We start from the raw sequence: 20161 nt of genomic DNA, 5'->3' as shown, positions 1-20161 counted from the left end.
GGAGAATGAAAGCAAATAGCAAGTTTTAAAGCCTTGCAAAACCAGCAACAGGTAATAGTGAATACAGCTATCAGGATGGCTTCAGTGTTGCTACAGCTGAGTTACTGTACAATGGCCAGAAGAAAGGAAACTGGCAGAGGCAACTGGATCGATGGGAATCCAAAATTTGTAAGAAAGATAAATGTGAGATAGTTTTTAACTTTAAAATTGTAAACTTTCCCAACATCTCTGAAAGAAGACTGTTTTCTAGTCATTCTTTTCAGGAAGTCCTGGAAGAAAGAGTGGGGGAATAAGAAAACTGTATCAAGGTCAAAAACATCAACAGTAGTAGCAGAGCTAGGTTAACAGCCACCCAGGGGTACTTTGTACAGTCGGCCCTCTGTTCCTCAGGGATCTGAACCCGCACTCAACCAAGGAGTGAAACTGCTTGAAAAAAACACTCATCTGTACTGTGTACAGACTTCTCCCTGCATTATATCTCCTAGGCAGCCCAGCATAACAGTCATTTACATAGCATTTACATTTCATTAGCTATTCTAAGTAATCTAGAGGTAGTTTACAGTACGAATGAGGATGTACAGAGGCTATATACAAATACCACACCATTTTATATGGCAGACTTGATGGGGCACACCTGTCATCCCAAGGGGGTCTGAAGCCAATCCCCCTTGGATACCGAGAGCCGACTGTACATAAATTTCCACACGTGCAGAGAGCAACAGAATAACATGTTTGTTTTCTATCTGAGGATCACAGCGAGTCTTCAAGACAATGGAAGGGAGGTGAAGGCTGCTTCTCTGGCCAGGGCTGGCACTTCCAGAAGGCCAACCCTGTCCAATGGGAATCCACGCCTAGAACACGTGTCAGGGTAATGCAGGGACGTGAGAGGACATGCTGAACACAGAGGCAGCTCCCGGGATCTGAAGACTTAGCTACTGGGCACAGTTGTGACTCATGTGGTCCATAGCACAGGGCACGTGGAGTGAGCCACCCAGGCAGTGGGTCACTCAGTGGCTGGAGGCTGCTTGCTGGGGAGACAATCCATCTTCAGAATATGAAGCACACTTGGACTTCTGACACTGACTTCCTTGTGCTGGTCTAGGGCTCATACACCTACAGCCACAAAGGTCAAGCACGGGGGTGGGAGGGGGGCCTGGACCAGCCTTGTGAAAACAGGAAACGGAGAAACAATGCCATCTGTCTACCTCTCTAAGACGAAGGAATCAAGAGTGGGCACAGAAACCTTCCAAATGCTTCCTGGATACATTTACAAAAGAAATATTAAAACTCCAAATGGGGGAACAATTGCTGGAAACAGACAGACTCCAGAGACCAATTTTCTAGACTTGCTTTTTGTTTTCTGGTGGTGCAGAGGGTTCAACTCAGAGCATTACACTGGGCAAGCGCTGTACCACCTCAACCACACACCCTCAGCTCTTTTTTTTTTTTTTTTGCTTTAGTTATTTTCTAGGTAGGGTCTTGTGTGTTTTGCCTGGAGCCAGCCGCTGCCTGCAGTCTTCCTATCTACTGCTCCCGTAACTGAGATGACAGGCATGCACCACCCGCCCAGCTTTTATTGATTAACACGAGGTCTCACTGACTTTGCCCAAACTGCCTCAAACTGCGATCTTCCTGCTCTCACCTCCCAAGTAGCTAGGACTGTAGATGTGGGCCTGTCGTGCCTGGTCAAGTTTTTGAAAGTACACATTTAATAGAAGTCTATTTTTTATATATGTTCCTAAATTACTTTAGAAACCTTTTAAAAAAAAATTGAGAAAGTCTTGGCAAACTAGTCATGCAATAAAAACACCCATTGAACTTTGTCCTGCTGACTTCACTTTGAGGAGGTTGATCAGCAGTTAAAGCACAGAGGAAAAAGGAGAAGAGGAGACCCCGTTTCCGTTCTGAGACAGGGCTTTGGGAGCAAGGCCACTATGGCAGAGGTGGGAGAGGAGAGGCCTCAGCAGGAGCATCCCTGTAATCAGAGAAACGATCAAAGGGAGGGGAGAGGGAGAAACCTGCACTGTGAACTCAGCCTGATCGACCTCTGGAAACCAGCACATGCAGGGGGCTGAGGGGCAGAAGGAAAGAGAGCCGGTTAGCCAGATGACTCGCGCCTGAGACTGAATTAGGACTTTGGCGTGTACACACACAGAAAACAAAAGATTTCATCTGAATTGATAACACCATCATAGAGGGTTTTGCTTTGCAATTTGAGTTCTGATACTTAAAATTTTGTGGGAAAAACTCCAAATCAGGAATTTGCAGGGACCACAGCTTCTATTGATAGAATAAACTATTTCCTTGGGGATGGCCTCCACCTGGTCCCTTTGTTGGTCATTTACATAATGAGAATACATTTAGGACACACAGTAGACATGGCAACAGAATGGAGCAATGCTGGGGCCATGACCATGCAAACTAACGGCTTCCCTGGACAAAACAATTTATTCAAATGAAAGGGTCCCAGAACCAGTTGCTTCCGACATCTGTGCTAGCAGTATTCCACCACCACACAAAAGGAGGACAATCCTGGAGACGAGTGGCTCCACCACCCCTTCAGGTCCCGTGACTCGTGCCCTTTGTCCCTATGCCTCCCAAAGCCACGGCAAAATGACCCCAGGGAGAGGCAAATGGAATTCTGGGGTACATGGAGAGTGACTTTCAACATTCCAAACTAATACTGGAGCTTGTTCCAGTAGTCAGAGAGATGAGCCCATCGAAGCCACCTGGTCAGCCCTTCTGGGGACACAGCACGCAGACTCATGTGGCCATGTGGGAGGAAGCATCTACAACCCCCACCCAGAGCTGCATCGCTAGGTCCAGGGTCTGCTTCTGACAGGTCCAAGACCTGAAAAGTGATGCTGAAGAGTCACAAATACTACGTCCTATGTTGATACCCTTCTATTATTTGTTTATTTGGTAGTTCTGGGGTTTGAACCCAGGGCCTCATGCTTGCTAGGCAGGCATGCTACTGCTTGAGCCACACCGCTAGCCCTTTTTCTCTGGTTATTTTGGAGATTTGGTTCTGTTTTTTGCCCAGGCCAGTCTGGATCACAATCCTATTTTGCAACTCCTGCTATTGCTTACATGACAGGTGTGTACAGCCATACCCAGCTTTTTTTGCATTGAGATGGAATCTCACCAACATTTTTTGCCCAGGCTGCCTGACACTGAAATCCTCCAGATTTCAGCCTCCCTCAGAGCTTGAAATGATGAGTATGTGGCACCCTATGCAGCTATTAGTTGAGATGGGGTCTTGCTAACTTTTTGCCCAGGCTGGACTTGAACAGGGATCCTCCCAATCTCTGCTTCCCAAGTAGCTAGCATTATGGGTGTGGGCCACTGGCGCCAGGCTCCATGGCGATGTTTAAATAAAGTTAACCAAACAAGCATGTTGTGCAGGAATAGATGAGACACCCACAGAGCACAATAAGGCACCAGGCAGATGTTGAGGGGGCTAAAACGAGACACCAGGCTTCAAGGGACGGGGACACACCACCTCAAGGACAGTCCTGATGTGTTTTATGTCAGAATGGAGCAGCCCTAATTTCGGCCGATAATGCTTTGGATACTGGTTATTTCTGTTCCGTGAATTTGAGTAAGTTCGGCAGGGCTGAACTTGGGAGGATAATTTGCCTCTAAATGTTAAGTATTTCAGCACTGTCTTCTACTTTACAGCAAGAATCTCACCCCGGGGAAATGGAGAGGAAATAGTGTTTTCCGAATGACCAATTGCAACAGCAAAACCTCCCCTAGGTTTTGCTGGGGAGCAAAAGCCAGCACACTTCAGTGCTTATAACTCCATGTCTTACTCAGTCAAATTCACTGGCTGGGGAGCGTGGAGTGAGGGAAGGAGGGGCTGTGATTACAGGGGCTGGGGGCAAGCAGAGCTGAAGGGGTGGAAGCTGCCCACACTGTCTGGAGCCCTCTTGGCGTGAGGGAGGCGGAGGGAGCCTGACTGGGAGGAGGAAGCAGGCAGGCATTAAACCACTGTAGCAGAGGAGGAAGCCCAGAAGAAAATACACTTGGCTGCTTCTTCCAGAAGCATTTAATGAGGTCAAAGATTATGTGGGAAACAGAGGTACTGGGTAGATTCCTGGCATTTTCTGATTTCAGACAGGGGTCAGGTATTGCGGATCAGTGAGTCTACAGGACAGCCCAGACCCTGGTCTGAATCTAGCCACAGGGCTGCACGGGAGGCTCTCACCATTAGCAGCTCGGCTCTGCGCATGGGCCGCTGACCCTTGACGTCCTCCTCTCTGCTCTGACTAGCTAGTGCTACTGGTTCTTCCCCTACTTACTCTTTAAGACTCACATCCTGTGTTAGAAAATTTCCTGGGAAAATCCGTCTCTTCTTATATCCCATCTACTCAGCCGTTTACTGTGGCTCCATGACTGGGTTTGTAGCCTTGTCTGTTCCACAGGTAAATGCCTCAAGAGTTCCCAAGACCCTCGGGTTAGAACTATCTTACTTCGTGATCAGGATCACTCAAATTTCCCCTTGCCTAAACCAGGTTCCCAATTTTGCTGAGTATGAGCTTTAGTTGGGGTATGCCAGCCTCGGCCATAACTAGAACTTCCGTCCTTCAGGATTGATACCAGCTCTTACAGTGGGGGCAGGAACCCAAACTGGACTGGATTTTCATCCTAAGTCTGGTCCATTCCTGCAAAACTGCCACAAAGTATGCTCAAACCCTACAAAGTAAATGTTTTCTGAAATTCTTGTATTTTTCCTTTTGATTAATTCTAACTAAAAAACAATGTACACAAAAATAGGTTCTTTCATGGTATAGTTAGCCATAGTTAGCTGAATACCACAATTCATATGCACAATTTATATCAAATACAGCATAGTGGAATAAGTCTGAATGAAATCACTCAGGTTAAGCATTCCTCAAAAGATTAGCAAAAATCTATTCCAAATGAACACTTACAGAACAGGCATTAGGAGAGAAAGGGTATAAGCAAAGGTGAGTCCACACACTCAAGGCTGCATGCTACAAAACCTGGAGTTTCTGAAGGGAGGGTGCAAAAGATTTAAAGGGAACCAACCAACTTCTCCCTGGAAGATGAGAGAGTGGAGAGTCTGCCCTCGCCACTGTAGCTGGAATTCTAAGCACCAAAGGAGACATTTGTAAATGATCAGCACTTTGTACTATTGCAAAAGTACTGCCTATTCACCAGGCAAACATGGAACACCACAACCAAGCCAGCCATCAACAACCTGGAATGCGGCTTTACCCAAACAATCGGGCACAACTGCCACAGCCGAAATTCTTAGCAACTGGGGTCTAAGCTGTGTTTACATCAGTGCAATGTCCCTGTGAGGTGTGCAGCCATGTGGCTATCTAGCCAAATCTCATGCCAGGCTGACTGTAACTTTCTAGTCTGAACTTCCCTATTGCATATCCACTTAGACAATTATAGTTATAGTTCTGTTTATTGCAAAATGTTTGGTCTTTCTTTGGCCCAGCACACCTGAGGACTCCAGCTCAGCCCCCAATGTGGGGAGATAAGTAGAGGCTGAGAGCCACCATCACAGAAGGAAAATGTCCTCGCAATAGGAGGGTGGACTTTAACAAGCCATCAGATCCAGTGGAGGATGGAGAAGAGAGCGACACAGAGAAGGAATAGGCTGGGATCAAATGACCACGGGTCTGCTCTGGTGACTGAGCTCTCCAGCTCCCCCAGGGAGGAAACTCATCAGTCCTGGGCGTTCTACTCCCACAAACACCAAGCTCAGCTCTCTCCTCCAGGTTCCCCCTCTATCCTCCTAGAGTTTCTGCTCTGGGATCTTCCCTTGCACGATTTAGACACAGGTTTATTCTTCAATCATTGCTCTTCCTGACTGCTTGCTCAATCAATTTCACATCCAGCCTCATTCTGTGAGCAGTTTTATAACCGGGTCTTTCATTTCTAGAGGCATTACCTTAATCGTAACTGTATCATGAAGCACACTTTTGCTGTCTTAAAGAAAAAACCAAGAGATTAAAATATATGTATAACACAGAGCTGGACGTCACCAGGTCCCACCACAGACATGTTGGCAGCTTAATGTTAGGGACGTCATAGAGTGTAATACTGGGAGCAGCTGGACTGAAGAACTTTTTCTTGGCAGTACTGGGGCTGAACTTGCTAGGCAGCATGTGCGCTACACTTCTGTGTTGGTTATTTTTGAGACAGAGTCTCGCTTCATGTCCAGGTGGGCCTGGAAAGCACAACCATTCTATCTGTGCTTCCGAGTAGCTGGGATGACAGTGGCACATCCAGCCATTACTTGAGATGGAGTCTCTTTTTGCCCAGGCCGTGAACTGCTGTACTCCCAAACTCCATCTCCTGAGTCCCACCTGGCCGGGATTAAAGACCTTCTAAAGTAACTTCCATGATTGTGATCGATTATGGTAAAACAACATTTTAGGGGAAAAGCCACAAATTAGTCAATAAATTCCAATGAGCGTCTAGGGGTCCCCAGGAAGCCCTGAAGCTCTTGTCCCCTAAAAGCACATAGAGGAGTGCTGAGCAGTCAGCAAAACCAGCAGCACAGGGCATGTATAGGACAGACTGGACCATAGGCTCCTGTCCCTGGGGCACTGTGTACTTCCTTAAAGAAAGACCCTGCAGGCATCAATGTGAAGAGTGACAGAAGCAGGAGGCCAGAAACTGAGAGATTTCTAAAGTCTGAATTAGAAAAGCTTGTAAGAAGTATAATAAAAGGATATGCAACCCCAAACAGGCATGAAGGTTAAAGGAACCTGTTCTACCAGTTTGGGAAAGTTGAGGGTGTTGACTCAGTGTGTATGTGGGGGAGTTGAGGGGAGTTACCCATTTGAAGCCTGGAAATATCACTTAAGTGTATATATAATATCTTAACATAATTAAAATAAGTTTCACACAAGAAAATTTCTTACTAAAGAAAAGAAATGACAGTAAGAACAGGAAGGTTTTTAATCATTTAACCCAGAATAGACCTGTGTGGATCGTGTGGCTTAATTAAAAACATGTCCACATCAACCTTGTGAATTCCCCAGTGACCTTGCCCACTCCACTCCCTAACTCCCTTACTATGGCCCCCTTCTCTCTCCGTGGCTCCTGCCTCCCACTCTCAGCCGTGGGCATTCCAAATGTTGGATTTCAGTTCTCTTCTCTTCCTTTTTGTCTTTTGGAAAACACAGGCTTCCATACATGTGTCTTTAAGATAAACATTAAAACCACAAATGAAGACATGGAGAACTGTGAGAAAGGTTAGTCTTAAGTACTCGTGAAAGTACTGCAGACAAGAAAATAACAAAAGAGCTCATCTTGAATTCTAGAGATGTGAAGCTCGGTGATGCTCACCAGTGTTACCTCCTTTTACTAACACCTAGAACGTTAGTCACGCTTAGAATGTCAGAATGTGCCAGGGAAAAAACAGGTCGATTAGAACATCAAACAGTGAGGAAGCCAAATTTAGCAATCTGTTTTAGAAGCTCTGAAGCAAACCTGCTTCAGTTCCAGGGCATGCATGTCTGCTATACTAACGCCAGATCTCCTACTCAGCGAATGCGATCCGTACAGTTCTCCATCATAACCATTCGTCTGTTTCAGTAAAGAACAGAGAAAAATTAGCAATGATGTCACAGGTACCAATCAGCAGAGGGAAATTAGCTGGTGGGGAGAAGAGACAGTACAGAATGGCACAAATCCTAGCAGTGCCCAGCTGCCCCCATTCCTCCTGTCCACACCACTGCATGCAGCTCAGGAGAAAGCAGTATGGTCAGGCTAGTCAAGTAGTCGGTTTAATGTCACGCGTTCCTTGTGGTCTTATGACCCCTGGCCTGGTGCAGCCACTTTCTGTGGCAGTTTCCCTATGTCCAGTCTTACAGGGAGTTGTAGACACTCCAGCTTTTGAAAAGGCTGGATGCCTGAGCAGTGGGTAGTGATCCCGCCTAAGCCAGCCTGAGTTCAGGCCTTGGTCCGGGTAGTCCTAGGAAATTACAGTCCAGATGAAGCTGTATTGGTAAGATTCAGAAATGGTTTCTGTTCCAGCTATAGTTAAATGCAAAGGTTCATCATGGAAGAAACATTTACCCGGGGCATGGCCTCTGGATCAGTTTTTCATTCCTCCAGTCTCCCTACTTTATTTTTCAAAATGAAGCCTGAGGACATATCTACTGACGCCACCATTTGTCCCCAAGGAAAAATAGAAAATGAGTATGCTAAGTGTTTGTCTGTCTCCCTTTTCTTAGCTCTTAAAGCCAAGGCTTGGGCTTTTCTAAGAATGCCCTAACCAACCTCATTCAGAAGAGAATCATCATGTCAGAGACAAACCGACCCCAGAGGAGCAGCTCACACACCTACTGCAGACAGAGGGACACACCACTGGGTCAGGGGCACGACCCCCAAATTGCAAATGGAAGCTCTTATCGTGTGACCTTGGGCCAGTCATCTCATCCACAGCCACTTCCTTGGCGGTGACAATGTGCTCGGTCATGTGTATGTGACAGGCCACTGTGAGGGCTGCCTGAGACTGAATAAGGCTCCCTAGCGCTCAACCAGGCCTCGGAGGCACCTGCCAGCAGAATGACGTGGGGAACACAGCAGAGGGAAGGAGCCTGGTTTGCAGGGGGACCTGGATAGGTCCTCACTCCATGGCAGTGAGGACTGCTTGGCATATACTTTATGGTTGTGACATTTAGTAGAACAAATGACTGAATTTCCAGACAGATGATAAATCCAGACTCATGACACCTTAAGGGTGAAACTACATATAGGGTTACTTTTGTTACAACTGAAAAAAAAATCAATTTGAAATTTATACAATGAAACAAGAGAGAATGCAGAAATTTGAAAACTATTAGTAACATCAGAACATCTCTGCAAAAGTGTAATAGCAAAAATCTTTGGAGATCAGCAGGAACCGTGCTGTTGTCAATTTCCTTCCGAATCTTCGCGGAGGCCATGTGACAGGAAATAAATGTAAGGGACATGCGTATTTCAGACCTCAATCTTACCCCCTTGCTCTTTTAAGACACTAGTTTCTGATAGAGATTAACAACAGTGTTGACTTTCAGATGACTTCACCAGTAAACTGGGAAGAAAAATGTCTGACACAGATGGCCCTCGGGCTTTTCCATGGTTGGTTATAAAATACTGGTGCTTTGGGCAAATTCCTCCAAATTCTTCCCATTCTCTGAGCCTGCAGCAATGGACAGAGAGAGAGAAGGTTGGGAGAACAAGTGCATGCTCTCATTTGCAGTCTTCTCTCTTCAAATCTTCCATGAAAAGACAGGGAAAACTTACTTTGAAAGCTCTGTGGACCATTCCCCTGGTCAGCTGTACTGGAGTTCTATGGTAAGGAATACATTCTTAGAACAAATTCCTGGGATGCCTCCCCAAACCTAAAGGATGCCCTTGACATCTCTGCAGTGAACAGAACTTTGACCTTTTTGCAGCACACCAACAGTCTTCTCTTGGGTACTGCTTTTATGTGACCTGTCCATGTGGGTGGGGCTGTTTGAATGGGCAGAAGAGGTTAGGAGGGGTGACAAGTAGCTGTCACAAAGTTAGAATATAAAGTCCATGAACAGCATATCATCTTCACCCGAAGCCAGGTCTCTGATGTTCATCTAGCTTTGTTCTACAGGATTCTGTTCTCAGCATTCCTTACGGTGACTTTTTAATGGTACCTATGCTTATGCACTTGGTATAGACTCCTGCACCATGACCACCTGGTGGCATGCTTCTCAGGAGCACAGGCCCCTGACCTAGGAACCTGCAATCCCTGGAAGGGGGCCCCAGAACAGGCACTTTCACAAGCAATCTGGGGAACCTTAGGTTGAGTAATGCAAGAAACACTGCTGCAAGGGAGAGAAAAATAAAGAGAATGCTCACAAATCACAGCAGATACATAGACAGGAGAAAATTCTTAATCAAAATCTAGTGGTAACTTCTGACCAGTCAGGATCTGACCCCTGCCATGCAGCTCCCAAAGCATCAGCAGACTTCCCAGATGACCGTGCAAAGTCAGGTGTCATTTTTCAGTAATAATGCTAGCCATCTATTTTTCTACATGAGTCACAGGACAGAGAACATGTAAGGGCATTAAAAATGAGAAGCCAAACAAGAAAGGGTAAAGCAAAGCTTGTGAGTAGAACACTTGCTGCATTCCAGTTAGCTTGACAAAAAATGACAATGAGAAGCAAAATCCAACATGTGTTCACACACAAATGACCACCAGAGACTTTGAGTTCGAAATACAAGGGTGACAATCTAGAAACAGGCTCAAATACACTGAATTCCTTAAAGAACAGAAGAATTGCTGGTTCTAGTTCTGCAAGAAGCGTGCTCTGTAGATAAGTGGCGAGCACTCCGTGAAGGAAGGCTGCGTCTGCAATCTCAGGACATGCCTTCTGCTTGCCTCTAGAGCTGCCTGGCCTAAGCCTCACCAGGCTAGGACGGCTGCAGTGGTCAGCATGAGCTTGGGCTGGGAGGCTGGGCTCTCAACTCTTCCTTCCAGTTGCCCCTTGGGACACCGAGGACCAAACATGCTAGGCAGATGCATGGTTCCACTTATTAATTATCACCACAAACAAGAAAACACATCTTAAAAACAGGAATTTGCCAAGTAATTTTAAATGTAGACTAAGAGAAGCACAAAAGGCTTTGAGGCCATGAGAACGTCAGTACCAAGTCACCTGAATGCTGACCTGCGCTTTCTGGTGAGATTAAATTTTTCTTCTTTCAAGTATTCAGTTTACAGGTTTCCAGAAAGCATAAGGCACAGACACGCTCATAGACATAGCGTAGTAATTCCAAGTTTGGCCAGGTGTGGGGACACACACCTACAATCCCAGCACTGGGGAGGCGAAGGCAGGAGGGATTTGAGTTCAAGGCCAGCCTGGGCTGCCTAGCTAGACTGTGTCTCAAAAACAAAACAATTTTAAGGTAAAAGCCTTTATTTTTGTTAGTGAAACTGGAGCCTTTCTCAAAGAGTATTTTCTGGCAGAAGAGCCAGACAGCATATTTAATTTGAATGACTAACGATTAGAAAATAATGGTTTTTGTAACTAGGTAAAATGACTTTACATTTAATCTTTCAAAGTAAATTTAGAGGCCTGGGGAATTCTTGACCCGATGTGGGTTCCTTGAGAGCAGGTTCCTACCTGTTTCGCCCTGGTGTGCACAGCTCCTCACACAGTGTGTGGCAAAAAGCTGGCTGTCTGCTGTAAAGAACCCATGTGCACACTGGGTCCAGGTTCCAGGGCCACCCAGGGGCCAGGAGGCTCTGGCAGGAAGGAAGTGCCCTGCGGCCCTGGCCTCACAGTCCCTGAGGTAAAGGCTGGCAGGTGGACCAGGATGTATTTGACTGTTTATAAAAGCCCCTGTGAGATTAGTGCAAACACTGTAGGTTATTATCCATGTGCCACACAGTTAATGTCACACAGAAAAGTTTACTCAGCCATCTCACCCAGGCGTAGGGACCCCCATACTCCAAGTTGGGCTGTGCCTGTCAGAATGAGATGAGAGAGGAAACAACAGAAAGGACAGTGGCAAAAATGAACTGAAGAACTCAGAAAGCATAAAATAAAACCAGGCAGTTGCCACATCTCAGCGTGACTTCTGGGATCTTACATACAGCTATAAAAAGAATTGCCACTGAGCGACAGCTACCATGAAATTGTAATTCATGAAACAAAACCATTTCATCAATCTTACTCCCCCTTCTTTACATAAAATATTATAAAAAATTAGGGAAAGGTTAACAGTTGTACCACCATCAGGTTATTTTTTTTTCTTTTATTATTCATATGTGCATACAAGGCTTGGTTCATTTCTCGCCCCTGCCCCCACCCCCTCCCTTACCACCCACTCCACCCCCCCACCCCACCCCCTCAATACCCAGCAGAAACTATTTTGCCCTTATTACTAATTTTGTTGAAGAGAGAGTATAAGCAATAACAGGAAGGAACAAGGGTTTTTGCTGGTTGAGATAAGGATAGCTATACAGGGAGTTGACTCACATTGATTTCCTGTGCGTGGGTGTTACCTTCTAGGTTAATTCTTTTTGATCTCACCTTTTCTCTAGTACCTGTTCCCCTTTTCCTATTGGCCTCAGTTGCATTTAAGGTATCTGCTTTAGTTTCTCTGTGTTAAGGGCAACAAATGCTAGCTAATTTTTTAGGTGTCTTACCTATCCTCATCCCTCCCTTGTGTGCTCTCGCTTCTATCATGTGCTCACCACCATCAGTTTTTAAATAAGGAAAAATGAAAACTTACGATATCTAGATTTTTCTGAGGGACCACTGTACAGACAGAGGAAAGCAAAACTTCCCTGGCTTCTTTAGGGTCTGTCTCATCGTTAGCTGCATGTAAAAGGCCAGTGTTTGGGGAGTAGGCGGAGGCAGGAGGGTCTTGAGTTCAAGGCCAGCCTGGGCTACCTAGCCAGACCTGGTCTCAAAAATGAAACAAAACAATTTTAAGTAAAAAGCCTTTATTTTTGTTAGTGGAACTGCAGTCTTTCTCAGTTCCACCGAGAAAAGAGTATTTTCTGGTGGAAGAGCCAGCCAGTGTATTTAACGTGAATGACTAAAGATTAGAGGTAAAGTCTGAGAAGTAAGTCTTATCTGAAAAATTTACAAATTGAAGACTTCAGAATATTAGAACACATTATCCCATGTAAGTTGGCCCTACACAGAGACAAGTGAAGGAGATTCTGGTCAGTAGGGTGGTCAGGTTGCCTTCACTGTCCCAACAAGCAAAGATCAGAGCTTTGTGGAAGGGGCACAGCCCACCAGGCCTCAGGGGAGCCAGAGCTGGTACTGCCACTAAGAACTGTGACCAAACAGTCCTGAGGTCACAGGTGGGCTTGTTCTGCTCCTGTGGGAATCAGGAGGTTTGACTCTCATCTTTAAGATTCGAGTTCTCAAGTTCTTAGAGTCTATTTCTATTTTTTCCCTTTCTTTTTCTTCCCCTTCCCCCACCCCCACCCCTTTTTTTGTGTGTGTGCGGTACTAGGACTTGAACTTAAGACCTCAATCAGGTGCTGTACCACCTGAGCCATGCCCCCAGCATTTTTGCCCAGGGTTGGCCTGACCATGATCCTCTTATTTATGCTTCCCCTGCAGCTGGGATCACAGGTATACAGCACCAAGCCCAGGTTTTGGTTTTTTTTTTTTTTGGTGGGACTGGGGTTTGAACTCTGGGCTTCATGCTTGCGAAGCAGGTGCTCTGAAGCCATGCCTCCAGTCCTGCCCAGCTTCTTATTGGTTGAGATGGGGTATCACAAACATTTTGCCCAGGGTGCTCTGGAACCTCAATCCTCCCGATCTCTGCCTCCTGAGTAGCTGAGATGACACGTGCGAGCCACTGTGCACAGCCTGTTTCAAATCAGCTCATCAAGGGAAAGAGTCAGGTAGCACTCTGACTGTGGACTTCCTATAGGAAACTTCGAACCTTAGAGCAAAAACACTGGCTATACAAAGGTGAGCACCTAGTAAGGAATCGAGCTTGTTTCTGGCTAAGGACATTGAAAGTGAAATGAAGGCCAACCAAACACCGCAAAACTCATTAGTACTGCAGTGGGCTCCAACCTTTAGGTCAGGACACCCTCCAAGAAACCTAAGTGCACACAATCTTTGTCCCATTTCAAAGGTCTGAAGATGGTACACTCTGACAGCGATTTGGGTTCTGTTCAGTCCCTCTCCTGTTCTCTCTCAACTCCCTCTGTATTAATCAGGTTTGCTCTCACCATTTCTATCAAAAGTGCTCTTGGCAAAGTCACTGATGTCCCCGGGATGCTAAATCCAATGGGCAGTCACTCCCCTGGTCCCTGAAGCCACATTTCCTTTACTTGGTTGGCCTCGAGGGGTGGCCGACTGGACATCTGGGACACCTGTGCCTGGCTACAGCTGTTGCAAACTGAGCTTTGCATTCAGGATGTGTGGGTTTCCTAAGTCTTCCTTCCTCTGGAGGGAACTGTGTCAGGGGACCGTGAGGAAGTTACGACCACATCATCCAGGCTACGCCACCCAGGAGAAAGCTCCCAAGGCCAGGTGGCACTTCAATCTCTTCACATGGTAACTGTAATTGTCCAGCAAAATCACATGGGACCTGCTTTTGTCCCCGCAAGCATATGGCCATGGCAGAAGGGTCAAACCTCAGGACAATGGTCTACTTCAGCACCCATTACTGTCAGCGGCCAAGGTGAACGCACACTCGGTGCGTCACAGTGAGTCAAGAAGTGACGGGCTGACCTCGTTGTCGCTGAAGAAAACCAGCCCTCAGCTCTAGACGTCCATTAGTAGAACAGAGTGGCTGCAATTTCAACCCTGTGGTGGACGAAACTGATGTGCTCGGATTACTTTGCTAAGTCGAAACACTAAGGAAAACACAATTTCCCTTCTTTGCTTCTCAGAGCACACGATTTCAAGTACAGTTATGAAGATTTTTGGAGTGTTTAAGGAAAGATATATTTGTGCTTATTAGCCATTAAATTCTCAGTAAAGAAGAGATTTCACGAGAGTTCATAAAAAGAAAGGTCCCTGAGGGTGGACCCAGGCCTGACCCCTTTCCACCAGGCAGCCTCCATGTGCTACCTGCAAGCCCCAGCGAGTGATCACCAAGGTACGGCCACTTTCACTGAGACTCCTGTTTTACTGGGAGGGTGTGTGTGTTAGCGGGCACTCAGACTGGCAGAGAGATACTATGTGCCTCTCCATTCCTGTCCAGCACACCAGCAATGCTGGGGACAACTGTCAGTCAAGGTTCGGCAGTTTTATCGTATGGAAAAAATATTAAAAATGACTTCTACTCTTAGGGAAACACAACAATCGAAGTGCCTGTGCGTATTAATAATCTGTGTAGGACAACAAAGACCACCACCCCACCCTGCCTGATTAGATTTTAAATAAGTATTTCATCAGTTAGACATTGCCCATCAGACAACAGGATGATGGGTGAGAGATGGGAACACACGCCGTGCCATGCAGACTCAATCACTCCGGTACTAACCCTCAGACTGCCACGACTACCCACTGACACACGCTCATCTTCATCAGAAGCCTATTGAAAGAAAGGACGAGAATAAATGTGAAGTGACACCATAAAGAAACCAGTGCTCAAATCTCAGAGGGACTGGCTGGTCCGACCCCACAGTAGTAGGGTGGGCCAGACACTGCCCAAGAGCTCAGGGAACAAGGCTCAGGTCCTCAGCACATGGGCTTTGTATGCCTATTTGCCTAGGACTGTTTATGGAAACATGGACTTAAATTAATTTGATTAATTATAAGTAACTTATAGACAAGTTGTAAATAAACCTCAGTGTATATTGCTATGCAAATTGTTCATGGGTAATTCAGTAGCATAAAAAGCACTGAAAGTGTCATGAGTGTATTAATATTCAGAAAATCTCCCAAAACCACTCTTCTCACTGAGTTTAGGTCAAAATGCTGATGACTGAGCTCACGTTCTTTGTTGAGGCAATAACATCTGTATTCGTAGAGTTCTCTCATAAACACCAAATATAGTTTAGGCACTAAAATAACAAATTAGACTTCTATCAAAATGCCCAGGTAATGAATGAACAGGGTACTAACCGATGTGTTCCTTCTGGATCTGCGCGAGTAGCGCTCACTGTCTTCCTACCAAAGCAACAGGGAGACGGTATAAAGAGGTTAGAGACAGGCAGAGCAGAGTGCTTTAAAAAGCCGTGGACAGCCCCGAGGCAACAGAATACAAAACTCCTGATCTAAATGTCAAATGAATATTTTCTTTGCTTCTGTTTAAAGCCTTCAACTAAACCCCACGGGAAATGCCTTCTTCTATGGGAGGTTCTTAAGCACACAAATAACTGGCATATTTCATGGCTTGAAAAACAGAGAGAAGGCAGAGAGGCAAAAGCTAGGTCTTATTTTTCTCTAACCTCTATAATCTGGTCCAGTTAAATCAACCTGCTTTTCCCCTTACACTTAGAACCTTGTTCTCTATTTTTGGGAATCAAAAGATAAATCATTTCCATTTAAAAGAAAAACAACAACAAAAAAACCCCAGTAAGGATGTCATCCTACCTACCCTAGCTTGAGGATCCTAAAACATAGGGTTTTACACTCTGATGTTAGGGCATGACTTGTGGTCAAAATTGGCTGCAGTTACAATTAGCAACTCTCTCTTTCTCAGAAGTATGTAAAATGGTAGCACGCCTTTAATTGTCTTAAGAGTTTATAATATTACATGTGCTTAAATGAAACAAGATAAACTGAAGGCTCACACAGGTTGAGCTTGGTCACTTTTCCAATAGAGGAAGTGTGTGCTCTTCCTAGTTTCAATGGGGAACTATGTGTTCTTTTTTTATATCACATGCAATATCTAAGATGACAGTCTTAGATGACTTAGGTGACAGTCTTGTTTTATGCATAGGAACACTGAACAGGACATTGGCACCCTGGCCAGGTCCTCTGGTGCTGAAAGCACATGACAGTGTCCCTGGGGCCAGCTAGTGGAATGGCAGTGGGACAGAAAGAGATTGGGGAATTAGTGAGAAGAGGGAAGCCCTGCTCTGGGAGCCAGTGGAAAGTACCAGAAGGTGCCCCTCCCGAAGCCTCCCCACATGGGCATCTGGGGGCCAGCTAGCTCTCAACTGACCTGGGAAGGCAGAAGGTTGTTCTAGGAAATGGTGGAGATGGTGAAGGAAATTTCTCACTAAGGAGCAGTGGCTTCAGTGGGCATGGGTGAGCCGAGAACCCAACAGTGAAGATGATAAAGGTGGAATGGGGGTGACAGGGCAGCTGGCTGCAGTCCTAAGGAAGGAAATGGAGCCAAGGCCCCTTCTGGCTCCAACTAGAACATAACAAGACATTATGGTAACCTAAGGTTGTCTGGAAAGTTCTCACTCCATTGGGCACAGGCCCAGCCTGAGTACCTAGTAGAAATCTTCTGACCCAGGAAACTGGGGAGGCAGGAAACTGGCGGAACCCTACAAACTGCTAGCCTGCAGATGTCAGCCAGCAGCTACAGAGCAGACAGGACACATGCCTGGCCAGGGAATTTCTTAGCAGGCTGCGCGAGGGGATGTAAACAGTCTGAGACCAGATGCAGAGCTGCCCAGAAGAAAACCTCTCAGGATCAAATTACAGTGCAATAGGAAATCTATCTACATACCCAAACTGCATAAGAATTAAATTATAAGCCACTTAAGTCTTAAAATTGTATGCAATGCCTACCATCCATTGCTCGATGTCACCCCATTTTGTATCCAGCCCATAATATTTCTACAGACAGAAGGGAAAGAAAATTAGGCAAGAAGTGACATGGGCAAGGCACAAGAAACTGATCTAACATGCATTTCCCACCTGTGCCCAAGCCACACTGTGGAGGTAGCATGCCAGGGAAAGCAGTCCCAGCTTGGTGGCGTCTGCAGAGGAAGTCCCGCCCACGCAGCCCTGCAGGTTGAGCCTGTGGAGAGACTCCCTGCCAACCCACTCCACCCCTGCAGGCCCAGGGAGCTCAGAACAAAGCCTTCCTGGGCCAGGGTGGCTGCAAAGGTGAACCTAGTATAGAAGCATTGCAAGCCTCTCTGTAAAGCTGTTCATGCCTCTACAGCAAATGCGCTGAAGGACTAAACACTGTTTAGGGGAAGCAGAAGCCAAGAGCCATTCCGTGTTGTTGCCCCAGGAAGTAGGAAACCCAGAGTAAAGGGGAGAAGTTCTGTGCTGATGAGGATTTGCAGTCTGCGTGCTCCAGACATCTGACCTGAGGGCAGGCCCGAGAACTCCTTTGGATGAGACATCCTTTGGATGTACTTCTGGCCTGCTATGGATGGAAAGATGCCCGCAGCCTGCACAGGAGGCCTTTGGGCAGGAAGAGAAATATGCACATCTGCAAGTTATGTGTGGGGTTATTGTGGTTAAGCTCCATGTTTTTTACCTTGGCAGTCTAAACCACCATGGTCCAAATTAGACTTAAAAAAGCAGGTTCGGAATGGCTGTTACTAAATACAGTAGCCCCAGAGTCAGGCAGGAACCTGGGCAATAGAGTCAAATTACAGGCTTTGCTTTTCTCCTTACTTCCCCCTCAAATTCCAGTAAGAAAATCAAGAAACAGCCAACCAAACTCCATGTCACAAAATATAGATGTGGCTTTTCTCTTCAACACTATACTCGCATGACCAGAAGGAAAAGATCAGATGCTAGAAGTACAAGGTAATTTCTGAAACATGCTGCTGCTGTTTGGTTTGGTTTCATGGTGCAGGGTGGCCAGAGCTAAGATGCACGGCTACTGGACGGCCTTTGCCCTTTCTCTTACAGATGGTGGTAAGGAAAAAGTTGGAAGATGAGATCTGGGAGGCAGAACTTAACAACACTTGGAAGGCAGCAATAGCGAACTCTAATACAAAAAGCCACAGGAGCCACATATTTTTCTCGATTTCCCTAGACTATAAATTCAGAAAGTATTTTAAATCCAATTTCAGTGAAAGCATCAGCATAAGGCTATTTTGCATCTCGTTGAGGTAGCTCCACCTTTACTATCAACTTCCAGATTTTGCCTGGGTAAAATAATGCCTTCTCTCATTTATCTTAATCTCTTTTATTTTACTTACAAACATATATTTTTTTAAAAAAGAAGACTGATATATATTCACAATAAAGTTATTTAAATTCCGAAAGAAGTCTATATTGCAGGTTTTTCTGGTTTCATATATTTCCTTTTGTCCCGTTCTATGCCTCTGACAATGTCAACATGATAAAAATGGGAAAGGAACTCAAACTCTTTCAACTAGCTCCTGGTCTTATAAACAGCACTGTAGCTCCAGCCACCTTCCCATGCCCTGATCCCCGGGGCCCAGCCACAACCCAGGGATGCCCAGTGGTCAGTGCTCACTGTGGCCCCAGCCTGAGCCAGCAACATCAGCAGAGCAGCCTGTGCAAGGGCCAAGAATGTCAAATGTAAACACTGCAATTAGTGATTAGCCATGAGTCACGCAGAGGGAGCGGGAGCCGGACTGATGCGGGAGGCTCCACTTTCAGAAACAACTTTGCTTCCAGAGAAACCATTCAGCCCAGCAGCCATCTGGGCTGGGGAGAGTGCTGACTGTGACTGCCTCCTTTTCCTCATCGTGAACCTGAGGGGTAAAAGTGTGTCCCTTGGCACAACTGTGCCTGTGCTCCTGGCTGTGGACTTCTGGAGTTCCTCCAGCTGTGCATCATATACTAGACTCCATTCTCAGGTTCTCACCACACATCCCAGGTGCACAAGCAAAAATCCAACAGTGACGCAGGACAGGAAAGGAAAGGATGCGAGTAGAAATGACCAAATCAAGCCCCTTTCTTGGGTTTGGGACAGGAAAATCCTGCGGTGAGGGCTTCCCAGCCTTCCCTTGAACCTGTCAAATTCTTCCTGGACTCTAAGGATGGTTTGGAACTCTGGCTTCAGTACCCATTTCCATACTGGACCCTAGGAAAACTCAGAGAGTACACAGAGGTGCTGGTGTCTCCTGATGGACATCTCTGCCCTCTTCAAGAGCGTAGATCTGCAGCATGGAGGGCAGGACGGCAGGACAGAAAGACTATCCAGAGTTGAGAGTACAGGATTCCAACATGTCAGGGCTCGCAGACTTGCCGATGACATGTTTAAGGTGCTCTAACCTTGAGATTTTGTGACCTTATTATTCTAGTGATCTCAGCTGCTCTAAGAGAAAGGTACAGTTGCTCTTTATCTAAAGACTAAACAAACTTAGAAAAAGAAACTACTGCTGATGTCATAAGTGACACCCTAAACTTATCCGCTGGGCAGTCTCAATGTACACAAATCCCACAGACTCTCAGGGGGTCAGTGCCTCCTTTCTGCTTTGTTGCTGAACCCTGAGCCACTGACGTGGTTGTCTCTGCATTTTTCTGGATCTGGTCTGCTTGGTGCACTCACTTCTAAACTTCAGCTCTCCCTGCAGAGCATCAGGGACAGAGACTCCTGTTGGTCTCAATGCTGGGGATTGATTGAGGGCGGGCTTATTTTAAATTGGTGGATTTGATTTATATCTTTGTTTTCTCTTTGCTCATTTAAAAAAAATCAGTATCTAATAATTTCTTAATGAGTGGTCATTTACATTGCTATTTTTAAGGTTTTCTAATAAGGTTATCTGGAAAGATAATCTTTCTCTTTCAATATATGATTTCAAAAGGTTCCTCAA

General features: G+C 45.9%; 1 protein-coding gene across 34 annotated transcripts in view; it reads right to left on the bottom strand.

The window, feature by feature from the left end:
• Lrrfip1 (LRR binding FLII interacting protein 1) overlaps positions 1-20161 on the bottom strand; it is a 131339-nt gene that overhangs the window by 35505 nt on the left and 75673 nt on the right. For 10 of the 34 annotated variants that reach the window (XM_074072104.1, XM_074072106.1, XM_074072081.1 and 7 more), the window contains exons 4-9: positions 17199-17246; positions 15576-15620; positions 14992-15042; positions 11450-11488; positions 7522-7578; positions 5056-5115 (exon numbers count right to left, since the gene is read on the bottom strand). The exons of 11 other annotated variants lie outside the window; for them this stretch is intronic. In XM_074072104.1, the coding sequence (XP_073928205.1) occupies positions 5056-5115; positions 7522-7578; positions 11450-11488; positions 14992-15042; positions 15576-15620; positions 17199-17246 (300 nt within the window). The remainder of the gene's footprint in view (positions 1-5055; positions 5116-7521; positions 7579-11449; positions 11489-14991; positions 15043-15575; positions 15621-17198; positions 17247-20161) is intronic. 13 more of the 34 variants (XM_074072089.1, XM_074072092.1, XM_074072093.1 and 10 more) reach the window with 3 other exon arrangements.

Source organism: Castor canadensis, chromosome 4 (genome assembly GCF_047511655.1).
Source record: "Castor canadensis chromosome 4, mCasCan1.hap1v2, whole genome shotgun sequence".
Taxonomy (NCBI): Eukaryota; Metazoa; Chordata; class Mammalia; order Rodentia; family Castoridae; genus Castor; species Castor canadensis.
This window is presented reverse-complemented; position numbering and strand designations above follow the sequence as displayed.